The sequence below is a fragment of the Maylandia zebra genome, linkage group LG5 (genome assembly GCF_041146795.1).
Source record: "Maylandia zebra isolate NMK-2024a linkage group LG5, Mzebra_GT3a, whole genome shotgun sequence".
Taxonomy (NCBI): domain Eukaryota; kingdom Metazoa; phylum Chordata; class Actinopteri; order Cichliformes; family Cichlidae; genus Maylandia; species Maylandia zebra.
In genome coordinates, this window is record NC_135171.1 from 35,442,907 (window position 1) to 35,463,689 (window position 20,783).

The following is a 20,783-nucleotide window of genomic DNA, read 5'->3' on the forward strand; positions in this document are numbered from 1 at the left end:
CCACCAACACTCTGTGTCCTTCTTCATTACATCCATGAATCTCCTTAGTAGTCAGCTCAATATTCAACATCCTTAGTCTAATATGTCCACTGTCCCTCCTCTGCACATGTGCACACCATCTCATTCTTGCTACTCTAACTTTGTCTCCAAACCGCACAACCTGAACTGTCCTGTCCCTCTGATGTACTCATTTCTGTCTTTTCCGTAGTGCTCACTCCCAATGTAAATCTTAACATCTTCATCTCTTCCACCTCCAGCTCAGCCTCCTGTCTTTTTCTTACTGCCGCTGTCTCCAAACTATGCAAAAACTAGTTTTTGTAAACTTTCCTTCTCACCATTGCTGCCGTGACAAATCACCCCTGATGCTCATAGGTATTTGAACTTGTCCACCTTCAGTATCTCTACTTCTTGCATCTTCACTGTTCCATCTGCCTACCTCTCATTTACATTCATATATTCTATCTTGCTTCTGCAGTCTTTCCTCTTCTCTCAAAACAACACCTAGTTTCTCTTCCACTTTACTCTCATTAAAAATCACAGTGTCATCTGCAAATATCAAAGTCCGTGGAGACACCCTCCTGACCTCATCTGTCAACCTGTCCATCGCAAACAAGAAAGGGCTCAAAGCCGATTCTTGATGTAATCCCGCTCACATCTTAAACTCATGTGTCACTCGTACAGCACCACACACCTCACCACTGTCTCACTGTCCTCATTTATGTCCTGAACCACCCTCACATATTTTACTGCCATTCCTGACTTGCTCATATAGTACCCCAGTTCCTCTCATCATATGCTTTTTCTAGATCCACAAAGTCACAGTGAAAGTCCTTCTGACCTTTTCTACACCCCATCAACACTCTCAACATCGCAACTGTAGTGCTGTTTCTCCGCATCAAACCATACTGCTGCGCGCTGATTTCCCATATTTTCATGGTGTGGCTGATCAGTTGTATCCCTCTGTAGTTACTACAGCTCTACACATCACCTTTGATCTTGAAAATCAGTATCAGCACACTTCCCATCTATTCCACAGCAATCCTATTACTCTCTAAGATTGTGTTAAACAATCTGGTTAAGAGGTTCACTGCTCTCTCTTCTAAACATACCTCGACAGCCATGTCATCCTTCTGCATTTCTCTCCTTAACATCATCATCATCATCATCATCTCCTCATCACCTCTGTTCCCTTCATCTACTCCAATCACCACTCTCTCCTCGACATAAATTCTATTTCTCTTCTAACTGTCACCGAACCTGTGAGGCATACGCACCAACAACACTGAGTGTCCCTTCGATTTCCAGTTTCAAACTTTCTGACACTCTCTTCCTGTCCACAACACTCTTCACATACGTTTCCTTAAAGATCACCCTTAATTCATTTCTCTTCTTGTCTACATCAATGTAGAACCACTGAAGCCACCTCCACGGCCCTGGTCTTATTTCCTTTCCATCTGGTCTCCTGCAGAGACAGTATATCTACCTTCCGTCCTTCCATCATATCAGCCAGCTTTCTCCTTTTACTAATCATAGTCCCTACATTTAAAGTCATTAATCTCACCTTGTCACTTCTGCCTTACCTTTCCTCTCATTGCCTCCAAACAGACCTTCCCCCTCTCCTCATTTTTTATCTTTGGTCAACAGAAGCACAGTTTTCACCAGCACTGTTGGCCAACAGCACCGCACAGAACTGTTGTTAACTCAGATCCTGATTGATTCAGTATGGAAATAACACTGTTGATAATCTGCATGCTGATTTTGCAAAGCATGATTTTTGATTTTTATGCAATATGCCCTTCCTGATGCAATCCTCCCTGTTTATCTGGGCTTAGGGCTAGAAGTACATTGGCTTGTGCTTATACATGAAATGTAGTGCAGTGTTTTGGAAAGAGGTATATTTTTACACATGGAGTGTTTGTCAGTGAACTCTAGTACTCTTTTATTTAGAATAAAATGTAGAGATATTCTATGTAGAGCTGTTAGAGTTTGTCTCATTTATATAAATTGTTTAATCTGTTACTGGAATAATGTGTATCTGTTGAATAAATTCAACTTTATCTCAAAATACTTAAATGCTCAAATTAATATATACTTAACATCTTCTCAACTTTTTTGTTTGAGGCTACAGCCAAATACATAGAATTACCTAAAAGGTTTTGAGTGTCTGTAAATGCGCTTATTTACAGACACTGTTGTGAGAGGGGGGGGGGGCTAATCTTCTTATTGTCTGAGGTGTTGAAAGAGCTAGAATCGCCCTGGGTGAAGGTTCAGTTATGCCTGTATATAATGTAACTGCACCTGAGCCTTAAGCTTTTACACCTGCAAACTTGATGATTTATTAGAAAGTAAAAAAAACTCATTGCCCTTTATTAAGAAGCTAAATCAGCAAAGCCATTTTTCATAATCTGGCAACTCAAATGTTGTTTTAATAAATATATTAAGACTATAAAATCGGTTATTACAAATCATAGTAACCTTTAATGCCATAATTTATGAAAGCTTGCCTTTAAAAAAAACTGATATCCAGATTTTTCATTTAATCAGAAAAGGCTTGAACGTGTTCGGATTTAGTCCTTTGCAATAGTTCAGGGCTTCGTGAGACGTCATATATATCATATTACTATCTCCTCATTTGTCATTGACTGACATTTATGTTACTTTCATGTGATTTCTGTTAAAGGTTTTGGGGGGGGGGGGGGGGGGGGTGTTTTTTGAGGAGGGGGTATGTGTAAGACATTTTCACGGCTGGCTGCACATCCCTGTGAAGCCCTGCCTTCTGAGATGAGATAGTCTCCTGCTGGATTACAGCTTGTGCGCAGCCAGTGAGGGCTTTATTCTGTTTCAATGAGGAAAACATCGCGTCTGCCTTTCTGAAAACTGTCACATGGGGCCAAGGAGGGAAAAAAATCGCTTCCTGAAATGATTCTCGTCCCTCGCTATGTATTGCTGTTGTTTTCTCCCGTCTCTAACAACATAATATCGCATCGCGTCTAATTTTCCGTCCGGATCTTTTACCCCACTGTCGGTGCCGATGATGATCAGCAAAGTTAAAAACGCCATGTCCAACCTGGTCGGAGGGATGATGCCGCACGGACACCACCACCATAACCATCACTCTGGTGGACAGACCTGCGGTACGGACAGCCTGCCGCCTCGTTTTCCCTACGGCCGGCCGGATTTCTTGGACCTCACCCCGGAGCTCCTGCAGTACTCCACCGAGCACGCATCGCGGCCGGTGCTCACGTTAAAGAGAGGCAGCAGGCTTCCCTGGCAAACAGGATACGCAGAGTGAGTGTATCAGTGATTTCAGTGACATATTAATTGATCCGAAAATCATTGAATTGTATCAGTAAAAATTTTGCAAGGGTCCCGATGAGTGCCAGGCCTGATAAGTGATTTTTATTTATTTATTTTTATAGCTGCTGCAGTTTCGAGTGCACTGCAGCAGCCAATGTGGCCTTTTGCTATTGAACGGTTTCCATTCAATGTTCCTCCCGTGAGCTGCTGATAAACAATGTAAATTTGGACCAGGGTGTCAGTGCTGTAATTAGATATAAGGCTTTCGTATCCTAAGAGACTGTCATGTTTGAATACAGGCTCCACCTCAGTTTTGATTTACTGGGGCCATACAGAAGTGAAAGCAGGAAATGTGTATCTACTCGTTCCTAACAGAACCAGTGGGGTTTGCATTTGCAGTGTTCCGATTAACAGATAACTAGGTAGCAAAATGCCATGTGGGTTTACTTATCTTTGTGGCTAAATGAGGCAGAGGCTCTTCGCATTTGTCAGTCCGACTGCACAACCCCTGTCCTTGTCTTTACTATGATGCTTTCATATTCTTTACACACCTGCAGTCCTCTCACATATAGAAAATTTCCAGCCTCATTTTATTTATACCACTAAACAAAATGTGTTCTTCAGATGATTCTTGCTGAGGAAAAACACTTTCAGATGCTCCCCTCCTCCAGAAGTGGGTGGTTGTGAAGGGCTGAATAAATACAGTCTAACACTATGTGGGCTATATTATCCATGCCTGTCCTCCTTGACCCATTGTGAAAATAAAATAAAAATATATAACTGACTCATGTGGAAAGTCTCAGATGTGAAATTTCAACACCAAATGTTTCAGAAGAATGAATAAGTATGGTCAGATATGAGGACTTAACGCACGTATTGATTATGTTCTGTGGAAAGTTGCATCATCTCTGTAATTCATCTGAATTCTTCAGCAGATTACTTTAACATGAGTCACTTAAGTTGTAATCACAGCATTAGCGGTGCTGCTTACAACACAACGTAATCGGCTGATCTGATCACACATCAGCTGTCAGTGCTCATTTCATACGGAGGTTAAAACCCCAAACAATCTGAACCATCCGTGTCACATCAGCACACTGAGACCACAGAAAACTCAACGTCAGTCCAAAGCAAACAACTCTAAAATGGAAGCAATTAACAACAGAGCTACAAACCTTGTCCACGCTCAACCATGATACACTGATGCCAAATTACAACTGCTGTCAGGTTCTAAATTTATCCAACTGTATGGCTATTTTTATTTGAGATCACTTCCATTCATTAAGCAGTTGTTTATTCACCCACACGGCAATGATAAGAGCCTTTCGAATGATCGTTTGTTTAGGCCTCGGTCCATTTTGTCCAGTGATCTTTACTCCCCTGTACAGAGTAGGAACAATGGCAGCCTGAATAATACAGATGGACGCTGTGTTGCATCTTCTCCGTTTTGATAACAACTAATTAGTGTGTCTTGGGCATGCTGGTGATAATAAGGATTCATGGTCATTGTTAGGTTTTCCCATGGTTTGTTCCTGTTATAGCGTTGCACCCAGAAGAGGTGGAATACTGCTTTCTCGCAAATTGGACTCATGTGGTAAAACAGGTTAGGAATTCTGAACCTAAAATCTGTGCACAGTGTAGGATGCTTGAGATAATGAGTCTAATTGCTGCTATGGTGTTGGTGTACAACACTGTGTCAGCATAAATAAGTGAGTGCACTTACAGTAAGACACTCAAAATGCTTTAATCAAATGGGTATTTAATACTGTTTAGTTTAATATGGAGGCGCTCTTCCAGGTCCTGCCACTGGTATCATGTAAGAGAGTTTGAGGAAGCAAGGACTCACATTTGAAAAAACATTGTATGTGACATATTTATTCCTTGTAGTATGATTAATAATTCATGAAAAGCAGATGTTAGAAGAGCAAAACAATAAAGAAGGATGAATGATTAAAGGTCTTTTATGCTCCTGAGTTGTATATAATACAAGATAGAATACATGAATGATGTTCAGTTTACTGTCAGTGTGCGTAAAGTGTGGCCCATTGTACATAAAACTGTTACAAGCTGAAATATAAAGCTGTTTCTAACTTCTTCCTTTTTTCCATTTCATTTCATTAGAAACGGAGCATATTCGTGTTTTGGGCTGTTGTCAGATCTTTCATAGACAAACAAAAAATCTACCTTAGTGGAGTAAATAAACCTCAGATGAATAGAGTTACACCCATGTTGTTGTGTATTTCTAAACCTATTGTTCAAGCGATTGTACTTTTTGGCTCACATTCTTTTAGTGACTCTATTTTGAGCACAGATCCTGAACTAATGGTGGGACAGAGTTCATAAGTTGCCGTATGTTTTAAATATAATATCTTTAGTAGTATACAGCTCACATAAAGTTGTTTTTCTACAGGGGAATTGTTTTTGTCAGTCTTTGACTGTCAGCTTTCATTTCTTCTTAGCACTGTGGGCCTTCCAAACGTGATGGGAAGCTTCCCCTCCCTGAATAGGAATCAGAATATAACTAGTCTGATTTTTTTTTTTAAAGTTCCTCATGAAGACTTTACTTTGACACTGCGGAAGATTTTATGTAACAAGGCCTGCAGTGTTTGTCAGCCTGCCAACTTCCACTTGAGGTAGCTTCAATCAGCAGCAACCAGAGAGTATATCTTTTTCACATTTAATTTGTAAAAGTGCTGTCAGACAACTCACTGAGGATGTGTCATGAGCACATAGCACACCCAAAACCGGCCGGATGACAAAACGGACGTACAGTTTCCAGTTTTACTTGAAGCTGAATTGACCAGCTATGCAAAAAGAATCTTGAACGACAGAGAACCGTGCAAACGTCCTTTTAAAGGATCAAAGGCTTGTTTCAGAAGTGTTTCCATTCACTAGATTATATGCATCACTGATCTCCCGCTGACTGAACCACAAAACTGTTTCTGTATCTCTAAAGCTGCCTGTCCTCAGCAAGAGACTATGAAGTGAATTCACAGTACTTTGCATAGAGTTTAATGTTTTACTTGGAGAATTTGCAATTTGTTTCAAAGATGATGTTTACACAGAGACATTTTTGTCAAGTAACCCGAAATAGAGAATTCACTGGAACTCATAGCTTCCTCTTCTTGAACTTTCCTTGCATAATGGAATAAGACGGTTGAAACAGAGAAGCACTGTTTTACCAAACACGACAGCCATGGTTTTCAGTCACAGGTTGTGAAAGCATATGACCGAAAGACAAATAAGTGAAAGAGTTAAGTCACATTACAGCAAGGCCGTGTTTTAGAATGGCAACCTCCCACGCCAGCAACCAGCATGTTCAATAATAGCTTATGGGGCTCATGTGACTGCTTTCAAAACAGAATTATTGCTGATTCTTTATTGTGGGTGTAGGAGTTTATCACATGGGAAAAGTAAACACTGACACGTTTCAGCCAAGCATGCTGCAGGCCTCCAAAATCTTATGGAACCAACACTTTAAGGTGTACTGTGGAATTTTCTCAAGTACAAAGCTTATGTTTACATTTAGCCTTTTTTTTCTAAAAACATACACAATGCATCCATTAAGTTTTGAAATGATAAGATTTTTTCTTTCACACAGAGACCTTATTTTCAACCCTTGGAGATAGCCACAGAGAGAGAAAAGGATGACATGCACCAAAGGGTGTCAGTTAATTCAAGTAGCTGAGACTTGGCAGGAACCCACCAACGTGAGGATTCCATGGATTTTACAAATAGTACCTGCAGAGAGCTTGACTCGGGCATGATTTGAACAAGCAACCTTCGGAGTCAGGCATACTACCTGTTGTGCCACCAGCATAGCAGTTGGCTACTTCCCTGGACTTTCTTTGTCCAGTCCTTTGAAATATATGGAAATGTTTGTGTAAAGTTGAGTCATCAGTGCAATTTTCCCATCTGATATATGTGATCTTTGAACATTGTCTTGGCTTTGGCAGAAAGTTTAGACTACAATCGAGTGATTTTAAATTCTTCTCTGTCATTAGTCCTAATGCAGGGAACGCAGTGCAGGACGCTGGTGTCTGACCGCTGCTTTCAACTGATTAGAACGTGAAGGGGCTTTTTATAATCCAGATTTGGGCAGCCGTTACATTTTGAGCCTCATTTTTGTAACTCTCTGAAATCAAAGCTCCAGACTATACAGCATCCATCTTCTGAAAAGATTGTAATCAGCTGAATTATATGGAATGTGAAAGGTCAGAAGTCTTACTCTGATGTAATTTTTACTAATCTCTCTCCCCGTTTTGTTGTTTGACTATTTAGTTTGTCCTCTTTCCTCGTCACTGTCAGCCTCTCTTTTTTTTATTTACTGTCTTTGTTTACTTTACTTTTGCCTCTCATGATCCCGGCATTATCTGATAAATTGCTCATTCCTTCTATGCAGAAGTTTCTGAGGGAATTTTAATGACAATACTTGAATTACTGGAATTGTGCAGTGGGTATTAATGACACATTATCCGGCTAATGTGGCATTTATCTATAATTAAAAGTAAAAACGTTACATAATGTGCCAGCATGAGGTCTAGATAGACTTCAGTCTTTCCCAGCTAGGTTCACGTTACAGTTTAATGGACCTTGCCAGTGGAGCTTTGCGTGTCGTTGCTACAAATCATTCACAGTTGAGTATGAGTTTAGTTTGGCTGTAGTTTTTTTTCTAGGAAGCCTTTAGCTACATTTTTAAGATCTATTATTTATGTTATAAAATATCTAGTCATTATTTTTGTAGTTTGAAATAGAACTAGACATAATTTCAACAAATAATGTCACAGAGTTGTCCACTAGATTGGTTGTCCATTCAGCAGAGATCAGTGGTTTTATCTGTGACTATTAAAGTCAGCTGACTTAAGTATTCTTGGGTAAGTTGCTTAGCACCAACACAGGCCATGAAGAATCATCACTGCTTAAGTGTTATTAAAGTGCTGTAAGACGTGTGTCAAAGAGTGAATGGGGCTTGTAGTGTGAAGCACTTTAAGCTTACACTACAAGACCAGAAAGACGCAATCTTAACCATTTACGACTGCCTTACCTCATCTGCCAACTTCCCGTTTTGTGGAACATTCAGCTCACGGTTTCATTTTAGGGCATTACTCTTTTGGTTGGTTCTCATTGCTGAAAATTCAAATGACAGAGTTAACTATGTGCTAGAGGAGTAATTAATTGCTAAAGTGTTGGATATTTCCCTCAGGATTTCTAGGAAATAAAGATATGAAGAGAGTATTTGCAAGGCCAGAAAGACAACTCCAAATGTACACATTAGTTGTGTCTGCTTTATCTAGGTGAGCCTTTGTTTACATAGTTCCTGTTTTGTGACAGTAAGATGATACTGTGTCAGTGTCGTGTTGCACGTGTCTTCCACTGGCCCAAAAAAATCAATCGACAGAGGATTAAGAATTATTTAAAAGTCTGTACTGTGTAACGGTACATTGCTATAATGTGCAATGTGTGTAAAGTGATGGATTATATTACAATGCATGCAAATTTTAGAAATCTGCCAGCTCATTTTCAGATTGAATGGGAAATGTGAATAGATGGTTCTCTGAAAACAAAACTGTATATCATGCAAAAAAACATATTTGTATTGGTATTTTAAAAAATGATGTTAATGCTGTTGTGCATCGGTAGTTTCAGCTGACACTGCTGAAGCACACCCTGTGATAGATGATGCTTCTACAGTATGAATCAGTGCATTACTCTAAAGCCATTATCCTCCACAGGCATCAGCTCATCATAAAAACACTTAATCCCTTCTGCAAGTTCCCTCTGGGACATGACTGCATCCTGCCCCACTTTTCACCCCACTGTTGCACTCTCTCTATTGTGTTTTTTATGCGGTTAGAGGAATGAGCGCAAACACTATAAATCATCCGACTCCGGGCTCACCTTTCCTCCTTGTGTCTTTTTCAAATCAGGGTGATCAATGCAGGGAAGAGCATGTTGAACGAGGACCAGGCCTCATGTGAGAAAGTGTTTGTGAAGAAGCCGAGTGGCAAACACCGCAACTCTACTTTGCTAGATCAAAACGGGGTGAGTGAAGGACAGATTTCTAGAATCAGGGAATGAGGAATGAAATGTATGAACAAATGGAAAAAAGTGAACAAATCTGACATCAGTATATATAAAGTCCTAAACATGTCTGAGGGGAATGTCACTGAAAGATGTTTGCATGCCTTGTTATGTAGCCTGAAGCATAATGTTCCCTTACAGAACATAAACCGCTGCACCCCATCTGAGCATGCATTGTATTTACTTCATATCCAGCAGTGCTGTTTTCACAGATTTTCACCGAGTGTAGTTTCCATCTAGATATTTTTTTTCATTCTGTATACATTTAAATGTGAATACATTTAAAGAAGCAAATTACTACAGCACAGAAATAGCCAACAGGATTTAGCAGGATTCAACATTAACACCTCAGACAAAACTTTCAACTCAGATTTCGTGACTTTAATTTGACCCGAATTAACAGATGTTTTGATTGACTGACTCAATTTTCTGAAAGTCGCTGTAGTTGGATGGTTTCAATTTAACAAAGGACCGCATGACTACACTTTCTGTGTGAAATGGTGCAAAGTCATGAGATAGTCTCACCCCCAGCTCTACTGAGCGTTTTAACAACTTACAGCGTTTTTTCTCAAACTGTAACTGTTTTTGCTGACTCACGCTGCTGTTATCAGCGTTATTTTCAACCACATCACTGCGTAATCTGTTAAAAAAAAAAAGGCTCACTGCACATTACTTGCCCTGCACAAATCTCCAAATTGATACTGCGACAGAGCTCAAATAAGACTAAAACGTAAGAAGTTTACACGATGGACTTAAAAAGGTAAGTCAATGTAAGTCATCGTGTGTACAGCTTGTTCCCACTGACTCCAGGTGGTCAAAAAGGGCATTTATTTCAGAATATTTTAAAGAAAAGTCTTATAGTCATTGTCTCTCCTTGGGCCTCACAACTCCTGTAAGACCTGCAGGCACACAAAGTACATTCGTGTCCTCCATTTGGTGTAAATGAATTACATCATCCCTTGTTGCACCCTTCCCCCACTCGAGTCTAGCATCAGAGGGGTAGGCAGATGTCTTGGGCCTGTTTATATGTTGGTTAGTCAGGCAGGCCAACTGGGTCTATTAACATTCCTGCCAAAACAAAGGTGGCAGTGCTTTCGCATTGCTCACTGTGTTATAAACAGCAAAAGACCTGATTGGAAGACGTTTTACCTACATTCCTTTTCAAAAGCTATAAGACTATTTTAAATTAATATTACTTCAGTTATATACAGTACTATTGCACTATTATTGTAAACTTTAGTGGTTCGACGAATAAAAACTTGATTCATGATGTGGCTGTTGTTTAGAAAGATTGATTTGGGAATGTAATAACAGATCTTGAAGAAATATTTTGCTTATAGTTTTAAAAAAATTGCCATAATCTGTGAACACTCAATAAGCTGTGCTTTCTGTTCAAAGTTGTAATGTCATAAGAGCTTTTTTTAACCAAGGAAGCAGATGAATTCTCCTCTTATTTAATACACTATGTCTGTCTGTGACTGTTTCCTCTTTTAGGATGGTACAGGAATTCCTCTCCACTTCTGGGGGGTATTTGATGGACATGCAGGTTCTGGCGCAGCCATCATGGCCTCCAAGCTTCTTCACCACCTAATCAGAGACCGCTTGGGGGAGATCTGCCACCTCCTGGAGAACCCCAGCAGTGCTCCTCCTATCTGCCTGGCCAAGAATGGCAGCCCATATCAGGCGGAGGCAAAGAAAGGGGGTGCACAAGAACCAGAGGACCCAGATGCAGTCAGCGACGCTTCAGTGCGCTTTTACATGGAGAAAGTTGTCAGTTTGGAAAGCCTGGTGATGGGAGTCATAGAGACTGCCTTCAAACAGATGGTGAGTAGACAATGGGGGAAAAAAGCAAACCACACTTGGCATATTTAAGCTGTGGTAAGCATTTTTGCCCATCTGTGTCTTTGAACACCAACATAACCGAAGATTTTAGCTTTAATAACCAGAAGTGCATGATCTGGCATGCAGATCATGCACAGAGAGCAAATCACTTTGTTCTCATGTTTTGTTTTGGGTTTTTGGCCATGCTAACATTACTCTAGGTATGGCAGTGTATGTGTGTTGTGTCCAATCTGAATTATGTCAGATGTCCTCATCAGCGCTTTCATCTTGTCCAAATATGAAGCTTTATAAACTAGAATATCTTTTAGCTTTAGCTAATAGCTTTTCCACAGCACCACTTTGATGTTTATGAATATATATGGGATGGAATTTCTTTTAAGATTTGAATGACTTGAAAATGAGAGACACAGGGTTAAGACGGGAGTGTTGGTAGGTATATCAAAGCCCAGCTGTATTCATAAAACTTCTGCAATCTTTAAGACCCTCAACCTTTATTGTGAATACTCATCAATACATAAATACATAAGTTTTAGGTGTTTGCATTTTGGTACCCAGGTTGCCAGATTGGAGTCAGTGTACACAGTCCATACACCATGTATAATTTCCATCCCCGTCTCACAACAACCTGGCTACCTACAGTCTGATTCAAAGGGTGCGTGCATAGCTGCACTCTCTGCAGGCAGCCAGGCAAATTAATGTTGAAGGAATAAGATAGATAGCATAGACTTTTGTTGTTGTTGTGGATTGCTTTGACAGTTGCCAGAACAGTCATGGCTAAACCACTTCACAACAACTGCAGTCATCTTTCGTTATCTCATCAGCCACAAATAGGAAAGCTTTAAAACACACACACACATTTTAAGGTTCTGGGTCACTGGAAATATCCAAATTTAAAAAAAAATAGACAGCTCATACTTCTGTTTCAGTTTGTAAGTTTGAAATGGTATTCTTCTCTGATGCAACATCACTGTCTGATTAAGATCATACCTATAAAAAGTAACACTCAGCCTAGGTAATGCATTCTTCAAAGCATCCTTGTTTCTTTTCATTAGCGCTGCAGTTTTGTTTTGAAAATGAATATGCATGAAGAAAATAATGAGCTATTCAGGATGATGAGAGGGAAAGCAAGCTTTTAAGCAGCAGAGATTTTGCAGCCTTTTGTCTTGACTTTTTTTTTTTTTCGCTTTTATTACAGGATGACCTAATTGAAAAGGAAAAATCGTCGTATGCCATTTCTGGTGGCTGTTGTGCCTTAGCTGCCATACATTTAATGGGGAAACTCTACGTAGCCAATGCTGGAGATAGCAGGTGAGGGAAATATGATTTGTTTTCATAGCTTTAAGATCCCTCTTGTGTTCACTACAGGACACTACAGTGTCAAGTAACCTCACTTGAGTTGTCTTTTCACTCCTGTCTTTCTCCCTCTCTCTGCAGGGCCATAATCATACGAAATAATGAAGTTATTCCCATGACAAATGAATTTACACCTGAGTCTGAGAGACAGCGGCTACAGTATCTGGTAATCTATGTTGTTGTTTTTTATGTGGCTAATAAACAGTTGTGGGCAGATGTTTGCATAGACTCATCATGGGCATGAATGCTGTGGTAATGTTGGGCCGTTATTGAACCCTTTGAATTGATTTTCTGCAATCCACACATGGTCAAAAAAATATACCTACAGTTCAAATATGCAGATACACTCACAGTTAAATGGCTCTCAGCAAGTTGCACCTCAGTCAGATTTTTTTTGTAGTCATCAGCTAGCTGGATATTAAACTGCTCTTTCAGGCAGAATTGACAGAGTTAATTTAAATTGGTTGGTTAGCTGGCGCAAAACCAGGTTTAAAGCATAGTCCATAGATTTTCAATAGGGATGACGTTCAGATTTTGGAAAGGCCATTCCAAAAGGTTAATGTTAGCCTGTTAATGTTGATGTTTCCCGTTGTCCTTTTGAAACATCCAGCTATGTCAAAGTTTCAAGTGTCTATCTGTTGATTTGGAAATAGCCCTCCTTTTTTCCATCCAATTTGTACAGCATACCAGTACCACTGACAACAAAGAAGCCCCAGAGCATGATGCTATACCATAGTTGACATCTGGTACAGTGTTTTTAGGTTTCAAAGCCTCAGCTTTGTTCCTCCAAGCGTACCTCTTGTCATTGTGGCCAAAAAAACCCAGTCTTTGTCTCCTGTGGCCATAAAATCCATGTGAGCAATTGCAAATTTCAGTATACTTTTGACCCTGTGTGCATAAGAGAAGATCCTAAACAAAAATCCAACCAATACAAAATCCAAATCTTTTTTTGTTAAGTCAGTAAAGATGTATGCTGTACAATCACTCTACCTGTGAAAAAGAACAGTTAAACCCCAGATTTATAATGACATTCATGCCCATGGTGAGTGTATGCAAACTTCTGACCAGGACTGCATTTTATCATTTTCATCCTGCAGACACATTCTGCATCTTGTGCAGTTCCTAGATAAATGACCCTTTCCTGACAGTAAAGTACATCATCACTGAAATAAACTGGCATTAACCGGTTGTCTGTTTTAGTATCTGTTTGTAATTCTGAGTCACAGAGTGGGTGGATGATGTTTACTGCTAAAATGGAGCGTTTTATCCTTTTCATTTTAACATACTGCACTCAAGGCCTTCTCTCATATAGTGTCCTGTAGCCTTTCATGTTTTAGAAGAAAGACAAGAATCGTGACTTAGGTTGAGCTTTTTATTCTCTAGTTCAGTTCAACCTTTCTAATTCTGTGAACCCCTCCAGGGCTTCCTGAGGCCAGAGCTCCTGGGAAATGAGTTCACTCACATTGAGTTCCCTCGTAGGATCCAACACAGTGAGCTGGGTAAAAAGATGCTCTACAGAGACCACAGCATGACTGGCTGGTAAACCTTTTTAATCACATTTTGGACAGTTAATCACTTTTTCATCTCTTTAATCTGCTTGAGGCACCCTGTAAGTGTTAAGAACAGTTTGACTGATTTTACTCCGGAGTATTAGGAAGAATATAAAAAAATCATGAACTTTATTCATGTTAGTTGTTTAGTCTATGACAAATAAGAAAATACGAATAAAAGTAAGTGCTGTTTTTTTAAAATAAATAATTAAAAACCCAAAATATCTAGTTTAAACAATGTAATACTAGCATAGTCACATTTTCAACACTAAAATGATTGATTTTGATATTTTGCTTTTAATAAGAGAGCTTATTTTATGTTAAGCAAACAATCACTTGATCAGGTAATGATCAGCTTTAATTGTGTTTCCTGTAGGGCTTATAAGACAATTGTTGAAGATGATTTGAAATTTCCCCTGATATATGGAGAAGGGAAAAAGGTAAGAAGAGAGAAAAAGTCTGTGAATTTTATTTAATGTATTAAATTTAATCACAACACCTAATTGCATTTTAAAGCATTTCCATAATCTTAATGTTGTTAGCTAAATGTGGTCTCTGCCTGGCTAAAAAATGAGAGACATGCTCAGTATTTTCATTATTGTCTGAAAGAACATTGTCTTCGCTTAATAATCCCCCATAAATGGATTGTGTGAGAACTGAAGCGCATCCCGGAGCAATAACCTATATTATTGTGTGTCTTCGTGCTTGTTCTTGCTAATGTGTATGTGTGTACAGGCTCGTGTCATGGCAACAATCGGAGTGACCCGTGGGCTCGGTGATCATGACCTGAAAGTTTACAACTCCAACATTTACATTAAGCCCTTCCTCTCGTGCGTCCCTGAGGTGAGTGGGAGGAGTCAGCCTGAGCCTGTTACTGCTTTGGCCATTTAGGAGCGTTAAGATACATTCAAATAGTTGTTGGGCATTGGGCTTCGCTTACTGGTCTGTCAGTGAAAGGTTGGAAGTCCCAAATATGGATAAGAGCAATATTCTAAAGGCTTTTTATAAGTTCAGGTATGGGTAAATAAATGGGTCAAATATTCCAATCTAGCACAGAGAACCAGATATTACCATGTTATGACTCCTGGAGTATTTATGTACCGATTTGTTATTATTGTCTTTGAATTTATCCTGACAGTAGTTACCCATGATAGTGCCCTTATTGTTTAAACTCTCAGGGTTTTTTGCTACGTTTCGAAAAAAGCTTCCCCCAAATTCCTATTTAGACTTGCTTCATAATGGTACAGTCATTCGAGGCAATAAACATACTGATGCATTAGAGAGAAGACGGCTTAACCAATCTCTGCAACCACTTCCTTACTTCCGTTTTAGGCCCCCCACTCAAAGTTACATTGAGAGCCACTCGCGTAGACATACTAGAATCTTATTCTAATATGTCTAAGCTTATCTAAAAAGGCCACCCTTCCTGTAAGTCACTCTAACAGTGTGACTTAGCTTAACATCAGATTTGTGACAAAAAATGAGCAGCTTTACTACAGCAAATGGAGGTTATGACCCTTGCATGCCAGCATACAGTGCATTCACTAATCTTGCTTGCAGTTGACATGCACATGAATGGTTGCCTTTCTTCTTTTTGCAATTTAGAAGAAGTACTGACAGCATGATAAATAGGCATATAAATCCGTTAATTTGGTTTATCTCAATGACAGGTGAAGGTTTATAACCTGGATGAACATAAACACGGCCCAGATGATGTCTTGGTCATGGGCACAGATGGACTTTGGGATGTAACTACGGACAAGGAAGTGGCAGATGCTATTACAGCCTACTTATCCTGCTGTGACCCCTCTGATCCCATGAGGTATGCAGTCTCCCAAATAATCCTTTTTATTAGGCTTTTATTCTGGGTGTGTGCGCTGGGTCATGTGTCATGTGATCATGTTCAGATGGTGTGCTGTACAGAGTTTGTCCACTAGGTGGCGGCAAACAAATGCAAAACACTTGCAGAATATTTAATCTATTATGTAACCTGAATATAACCCTATGGTAAATTCTTTATGGTAATTCTAATGTAGTTATGGGTTGAATCTATAAGCATACATCAGATAGTTTTAAGTGTTTATCAATAAGTTTTTAACAATTCTAATTTAGCCCATTACTTCCATTCTTCTCCTGAGATGTTAAACTAGTGGCCAGATACATTATTAAAAATGTTAACAGACATTACAGTATACAGATGGATAACAAATTCAACAAATATGAAAACGTGTTGAGTGTGAGTACCTTGATCGCACCATTTTATCCAGAAGATGTTTCCTTATTTGGCACCTTGAAGATGGTGGTAGTAAAATCCAAAATGTTTCACTGATGTCTGGTGACTGTGAACGACATAGAGTATGAATCATTTTGACAGGAGGCATAGTAAAATCCAATAAAATTCATATGTAACCAATATTAGTTGTCACACAACACAAAGATTTCAGATAGGCAAAAAAGCCTACCAAGAGGCAAAAACAAGGGAAAAAAGTACAGAAGCAAAACCAAATATCATTAATTAGAAACAATATTTATAAAAGCGAGGAAACAAAATAAGAAATGCAAACATTCAAATGAAAAAAATGCATTTTATGACAAAATCTGAGAGTTGATAAAGGGAACCAGAGAGGTATATGTACTGAGGAGAGTGATTAACAGATTAGCAACAGGTGTTGCAGTAGTTAGAGAGAATAATAGGAAATGATTTGTATATATTACATCAACATTAATTCACTGATTCACACCATGATGACGACGACTACGACTTCAAAATGTCATTTGGACTGGAGATATGGTAACAAAAAGAGGGAAGGTGGTCAGAACTGAGGGGATTACGCTATTGGAAGGTGATACTGCACTACAAGTACATATAGAAGATGGCAACAACTGATCGGGTTCTCAGTGAATACCTCAGGCAGCAGAAACCCAAGAAAGAAGAGGAGCAAGAGGAGGGGCCATCATGGAGGGACAGGACCCTGCACGGTATGTACAACCGGCAGATAGAGGAAGTGGCCGATATCCCAGGAACAACATCCAAAATCTCTGTCCAGAAGAGCGCAGTCCTAGGAACAGCAAAGATATTGCGCAGGACCCTCAAGCTCCCAGGCCTCTGGTAGTTGAACCAAGCTTGAAAGACAGACCGCCCACAAGGGCAAGAAGGGATTTTTATTTATTTTTTGTAAAAAGGAAATGGAATGGAAATAAATGAATATATTAAAAATAATAATTTCAAAATAAAACAGATTAGGGATCCACCACATGTGAAATTCTGAGCCAGTAAGATGGTGATGTTCATTTTGTTTATTTTCTTTCAGCATTAATTCTCCTTTTCTGTCAGACAAAGAATTCTTTATTTAAAAAAATAACTTCAGTCGTTTAAAGTCTTTTAGTTCTTCATGAACTATGTTTGATTAGTCAGGCAGAAGAAAACTGCTGTGGCACAGCAGATAAACATCAGTGAGATCAGTATAGGGTATATCATCAAATTTGTTAAGACTGAGAACCTTTAAGCTGATATAGTCCACCACAGAGATATTTTTCCTCTGAACTTTGGTCATGTTTTCATTAAAATTACTTATTATTTAACATTCCTGAACAGGTACTCTTACTGCACTTAAATACAAGATTCATTCACACTAAATTAATAATGCCTTTTCACAGTCTTTTCCCTGCTGTCCATATTGAATATGCTGTAACTGTGATTTATGCCTCTGCTCGGTGTTTGTTGTGCAGATATACACTGGCAGCGCAGGACCTGCTTATGAGGTCAAGGGGGGTGCTGAAGGAGCGTGGCTGGCGGCTACCCAACGATAGACTGGGCTCTGGTGATGACATCACTGTGTTTGTCATCCCACTGGCAGGGCATGAGTCAGAGACATGACGAGGTTGTAGCCACCACTATGACAGAGCTGACTCTTTAGGGCCCTTCCCATGGTCCTCCCTCTTTCAGCTCCCTAAACCCCAGACCAGTGGTGCAGTGGGAGAAGAAAACATCTTTGTCATAGCGAAGACTCGGGTCTGACCAGCACCTTCATCAACCTACCATATGAGACCCAGTCCCTTCACTTCATCTTAAACCAGGAACTGTCTCCCATCTGCTTTGGTTGGTCCTCAGTCATGCAACTAAACATGTTCAGTGACATTAAAGTATTTTCTCCCAAACCTGCTGTTTGTGACAGTTGCCAGTGAGAATTAAACCCTCGTTGTACTTTTCTTTCTTGTTTATGTTTGAGACTAAGCAGTTACTCCAACCTTAAATGGATTGTTCATTTTAATGTTGTGCCCTAATAGTGAATACCTTTTTAAAAATTAAAATTTAAAAAAAGAATCAATCATACAATGTAAAGGGGATTGCAATAGAGAATGTGAGGAAACCAAAGAGATGCTCCCAAGGCACAAGGATGGCAAATCAGATACAGAATAAACAGCAAAAACAATCATCAGGTTCTTGTTGTTGCATTAAAGAAGGAAGAAGAGAATTAGTTAACATGCAGAATCAACTGAATCTTGGTTGAAGGATTTCTTTCTCAGTAACAAATGAATGACAACACCTGAGGCACTTGAAGACTGTTGCACATGCTCTGTGGTAGCCTGTTGATTTCATGATATCTTTTAAACGAATGTGCTCCTATATGACTTCCTTCTTTTTGTCATTGCAGTGAAGAAATATGAAGCTTTTTTGTTGAAAAAACAAGAATCATTTGTATAATTTAACTATAATTAAACGTTTTTCTTTGTTTAATATTTAAATGAGAAAGTAAATTGTTCTCCATAATTGTCTCGGTATAGTAAGATGTGATAAACTTCACATATATGCCTTATTGAAACATGAAAGGGACTCGAGAGTTTTTTTCTTCAAATGCACTAAATTTGACCCTTGTAGAAGAGGCAAAAAAATATATATTGTATGCCCTTAAATGTACTACATACCTCTTTTATACCATTTTGGTTATGTCACGTTGTTCTTTAGATTATGCATATATTTTTAAAGATACCTTTGGTTGTAAGCAGTATCAGATGTTTTATTTTTATGTTTCTATCCATAACTCTTTGTTCAGATAGTGTGTCCCCGACTATGAGCTACCTAAATGTGTAGTGGAGGGATAATGTGTTCCAGTTAAGAAATAAATCAGATTTTTCCCATTTATTTTGAGTGTGCTTGTGTCACTAACTCCCAGTCTCCTTATTTATCAAAAGGAAATGAACCTTTGTCGCAGCAAACTGATGAGTCACAATAGTTCAGGGAGCAGTTAATGTTCTAGTTAGATGAGACTTAGGTTCCTCAATAAATCTGTTACTCCTTTTAATACAAGCTGAACTTTTGAATACAACAAACTTTTAAAAAATATGCTTGAACTGTTTCAAAAGAAGCAAAGAATTTATATATTAATGTACAACCTCAATGTCAAAAAAAATTGGGGGTGCCGTGTAAATCTCTTAAACCCATATCTGATTCACAGTAGAACACAGGGAACATATAAAATGTTTCAAGTGAGAAAATTTACTAGTTTAGGAAAACAAAAAAAAGTTCACTTTGAATGTAGAGGTACCAACATGTCTATAAAAGGTTGGGATGGGGTTGTTTACCACCATGAAGCATTTCCTCTTTTTTTTAGCAATCGCCTGTAAACATCTGGGAACTGGAGAGACCAGCTGCTGGAGTTCTGGGAGAGGGAAATTGCCCTATTCTTGTCTGACACAACTCTTGCTGCTCAGCAGTCCTGTTGGGCAGCTTTGTTAGATTTCTTGCTTTTCCAAATGTCTTCAGTTGGTCAAAAGACGTTGAAATAGCTCCAATATATAGTTCAGCACTGTATTACTGAAATATGTGTTAATAACAATCTGGAATCAGAATCAGAATCAGAAAGGGGTTTATTGCCAAATGTTGAGCAGGTTTACAACATTAGGAAATTGCTGCGGTGCTTCAGTGCAAACATAGTGTCATAAATAGCACTTAAATAGACATGAAAAAATAAAAGTAGGGATAAGAATTAAAAGTGCTACGTAGAAAGATATGTGCATGAGCTATACATGAGATATATACATGAGAATAAGTCCTTCCTCGTTAGTGTGGAGTACACAGTGTCCATGTTTCCCAAAAAGAAGTTGAGATTTCAGTTCGTCTGACCACTCTGCCTCCGTCCATTTTAAATGAATTTTGCCGTAAACAAAAGAGCAACGTCCAGAAGTGATTTCTGACCGTATTCCTTACACACAGAGATTTCTCCAGATCCTCTGAGTCTTTTGATGTCATTTACTTGATGATTCAAAGGTGTCACAATTTTATGTTAAGGAACTTTTTTTTCTTGAAAATGTTCCACAATTTATATTTGCATTTTGCCCTTTTTTGCATTTTGAAACTCTGCCCTGCTAGAATGCTGTTTTTGTGACTCGGTCGTGTTACTAACATGTTGCCAGTTAACCTAATAAGTAGAGCTATTTCTTTTTAGTATACTTTTAGAGCCTTTTATTAACCCCATGCCAACTTTTTCAGTCATGTTACTGCCATCACATTCAGTAACATTCAAAACATTTTAAACATTTGATATATTTTCCATGATCCATTGTTAATAAAATATGGGTTTCTGGGATTTACAAATCAATGTATTTTGTTTTCATTCCCGTTTTACACAGTGTTCAACTTTTGTGGAAACAGGGTCCTTG

At 38.9% G+C, this 20,783-nt stretch overlaps 1 protein-coding gene across 1 annotated transcript; it reads left to right on the top strand.

Annotated features, from left to right (window-relative positions):
* The first annotated feature begins 2,762 nt into the window (after positions 1 to 2,762).
* Positions 2,763 to 19,266, top strand: ppm1j (protein phosphatase, Mg2+/Mn2+ dependent, 1J). Its single transcript, XM_004547588.3, has 10 exons — positions 2,763 to 3,288; positions 9,225 to 9,339; positions 10,873 to 11,202; positions 12,416 to 12,528; positions 12,655 to 12,739; positions 13,994 to 14,112; positions 14,500 to 14,563; positions 14,859 to 14,966; positions 15,794 to 15,945; positions 17,853 to 19,266. Exons 1-10 carry the CDS (start codon positions 3,032 to 3,034, stop codon positions 17,998 to 18,000), a joined length of 1,491 nt encoding a protein of 496 aa, XP_004547645.1. The 5' UTR covers positions 2,763 to 3,031; the 3' UTR covers positions 18,001 to 19,266.
* The last annotated feature ends 1,517 nt before the right edge of the window (positions 19,267 to 20,783 follow it).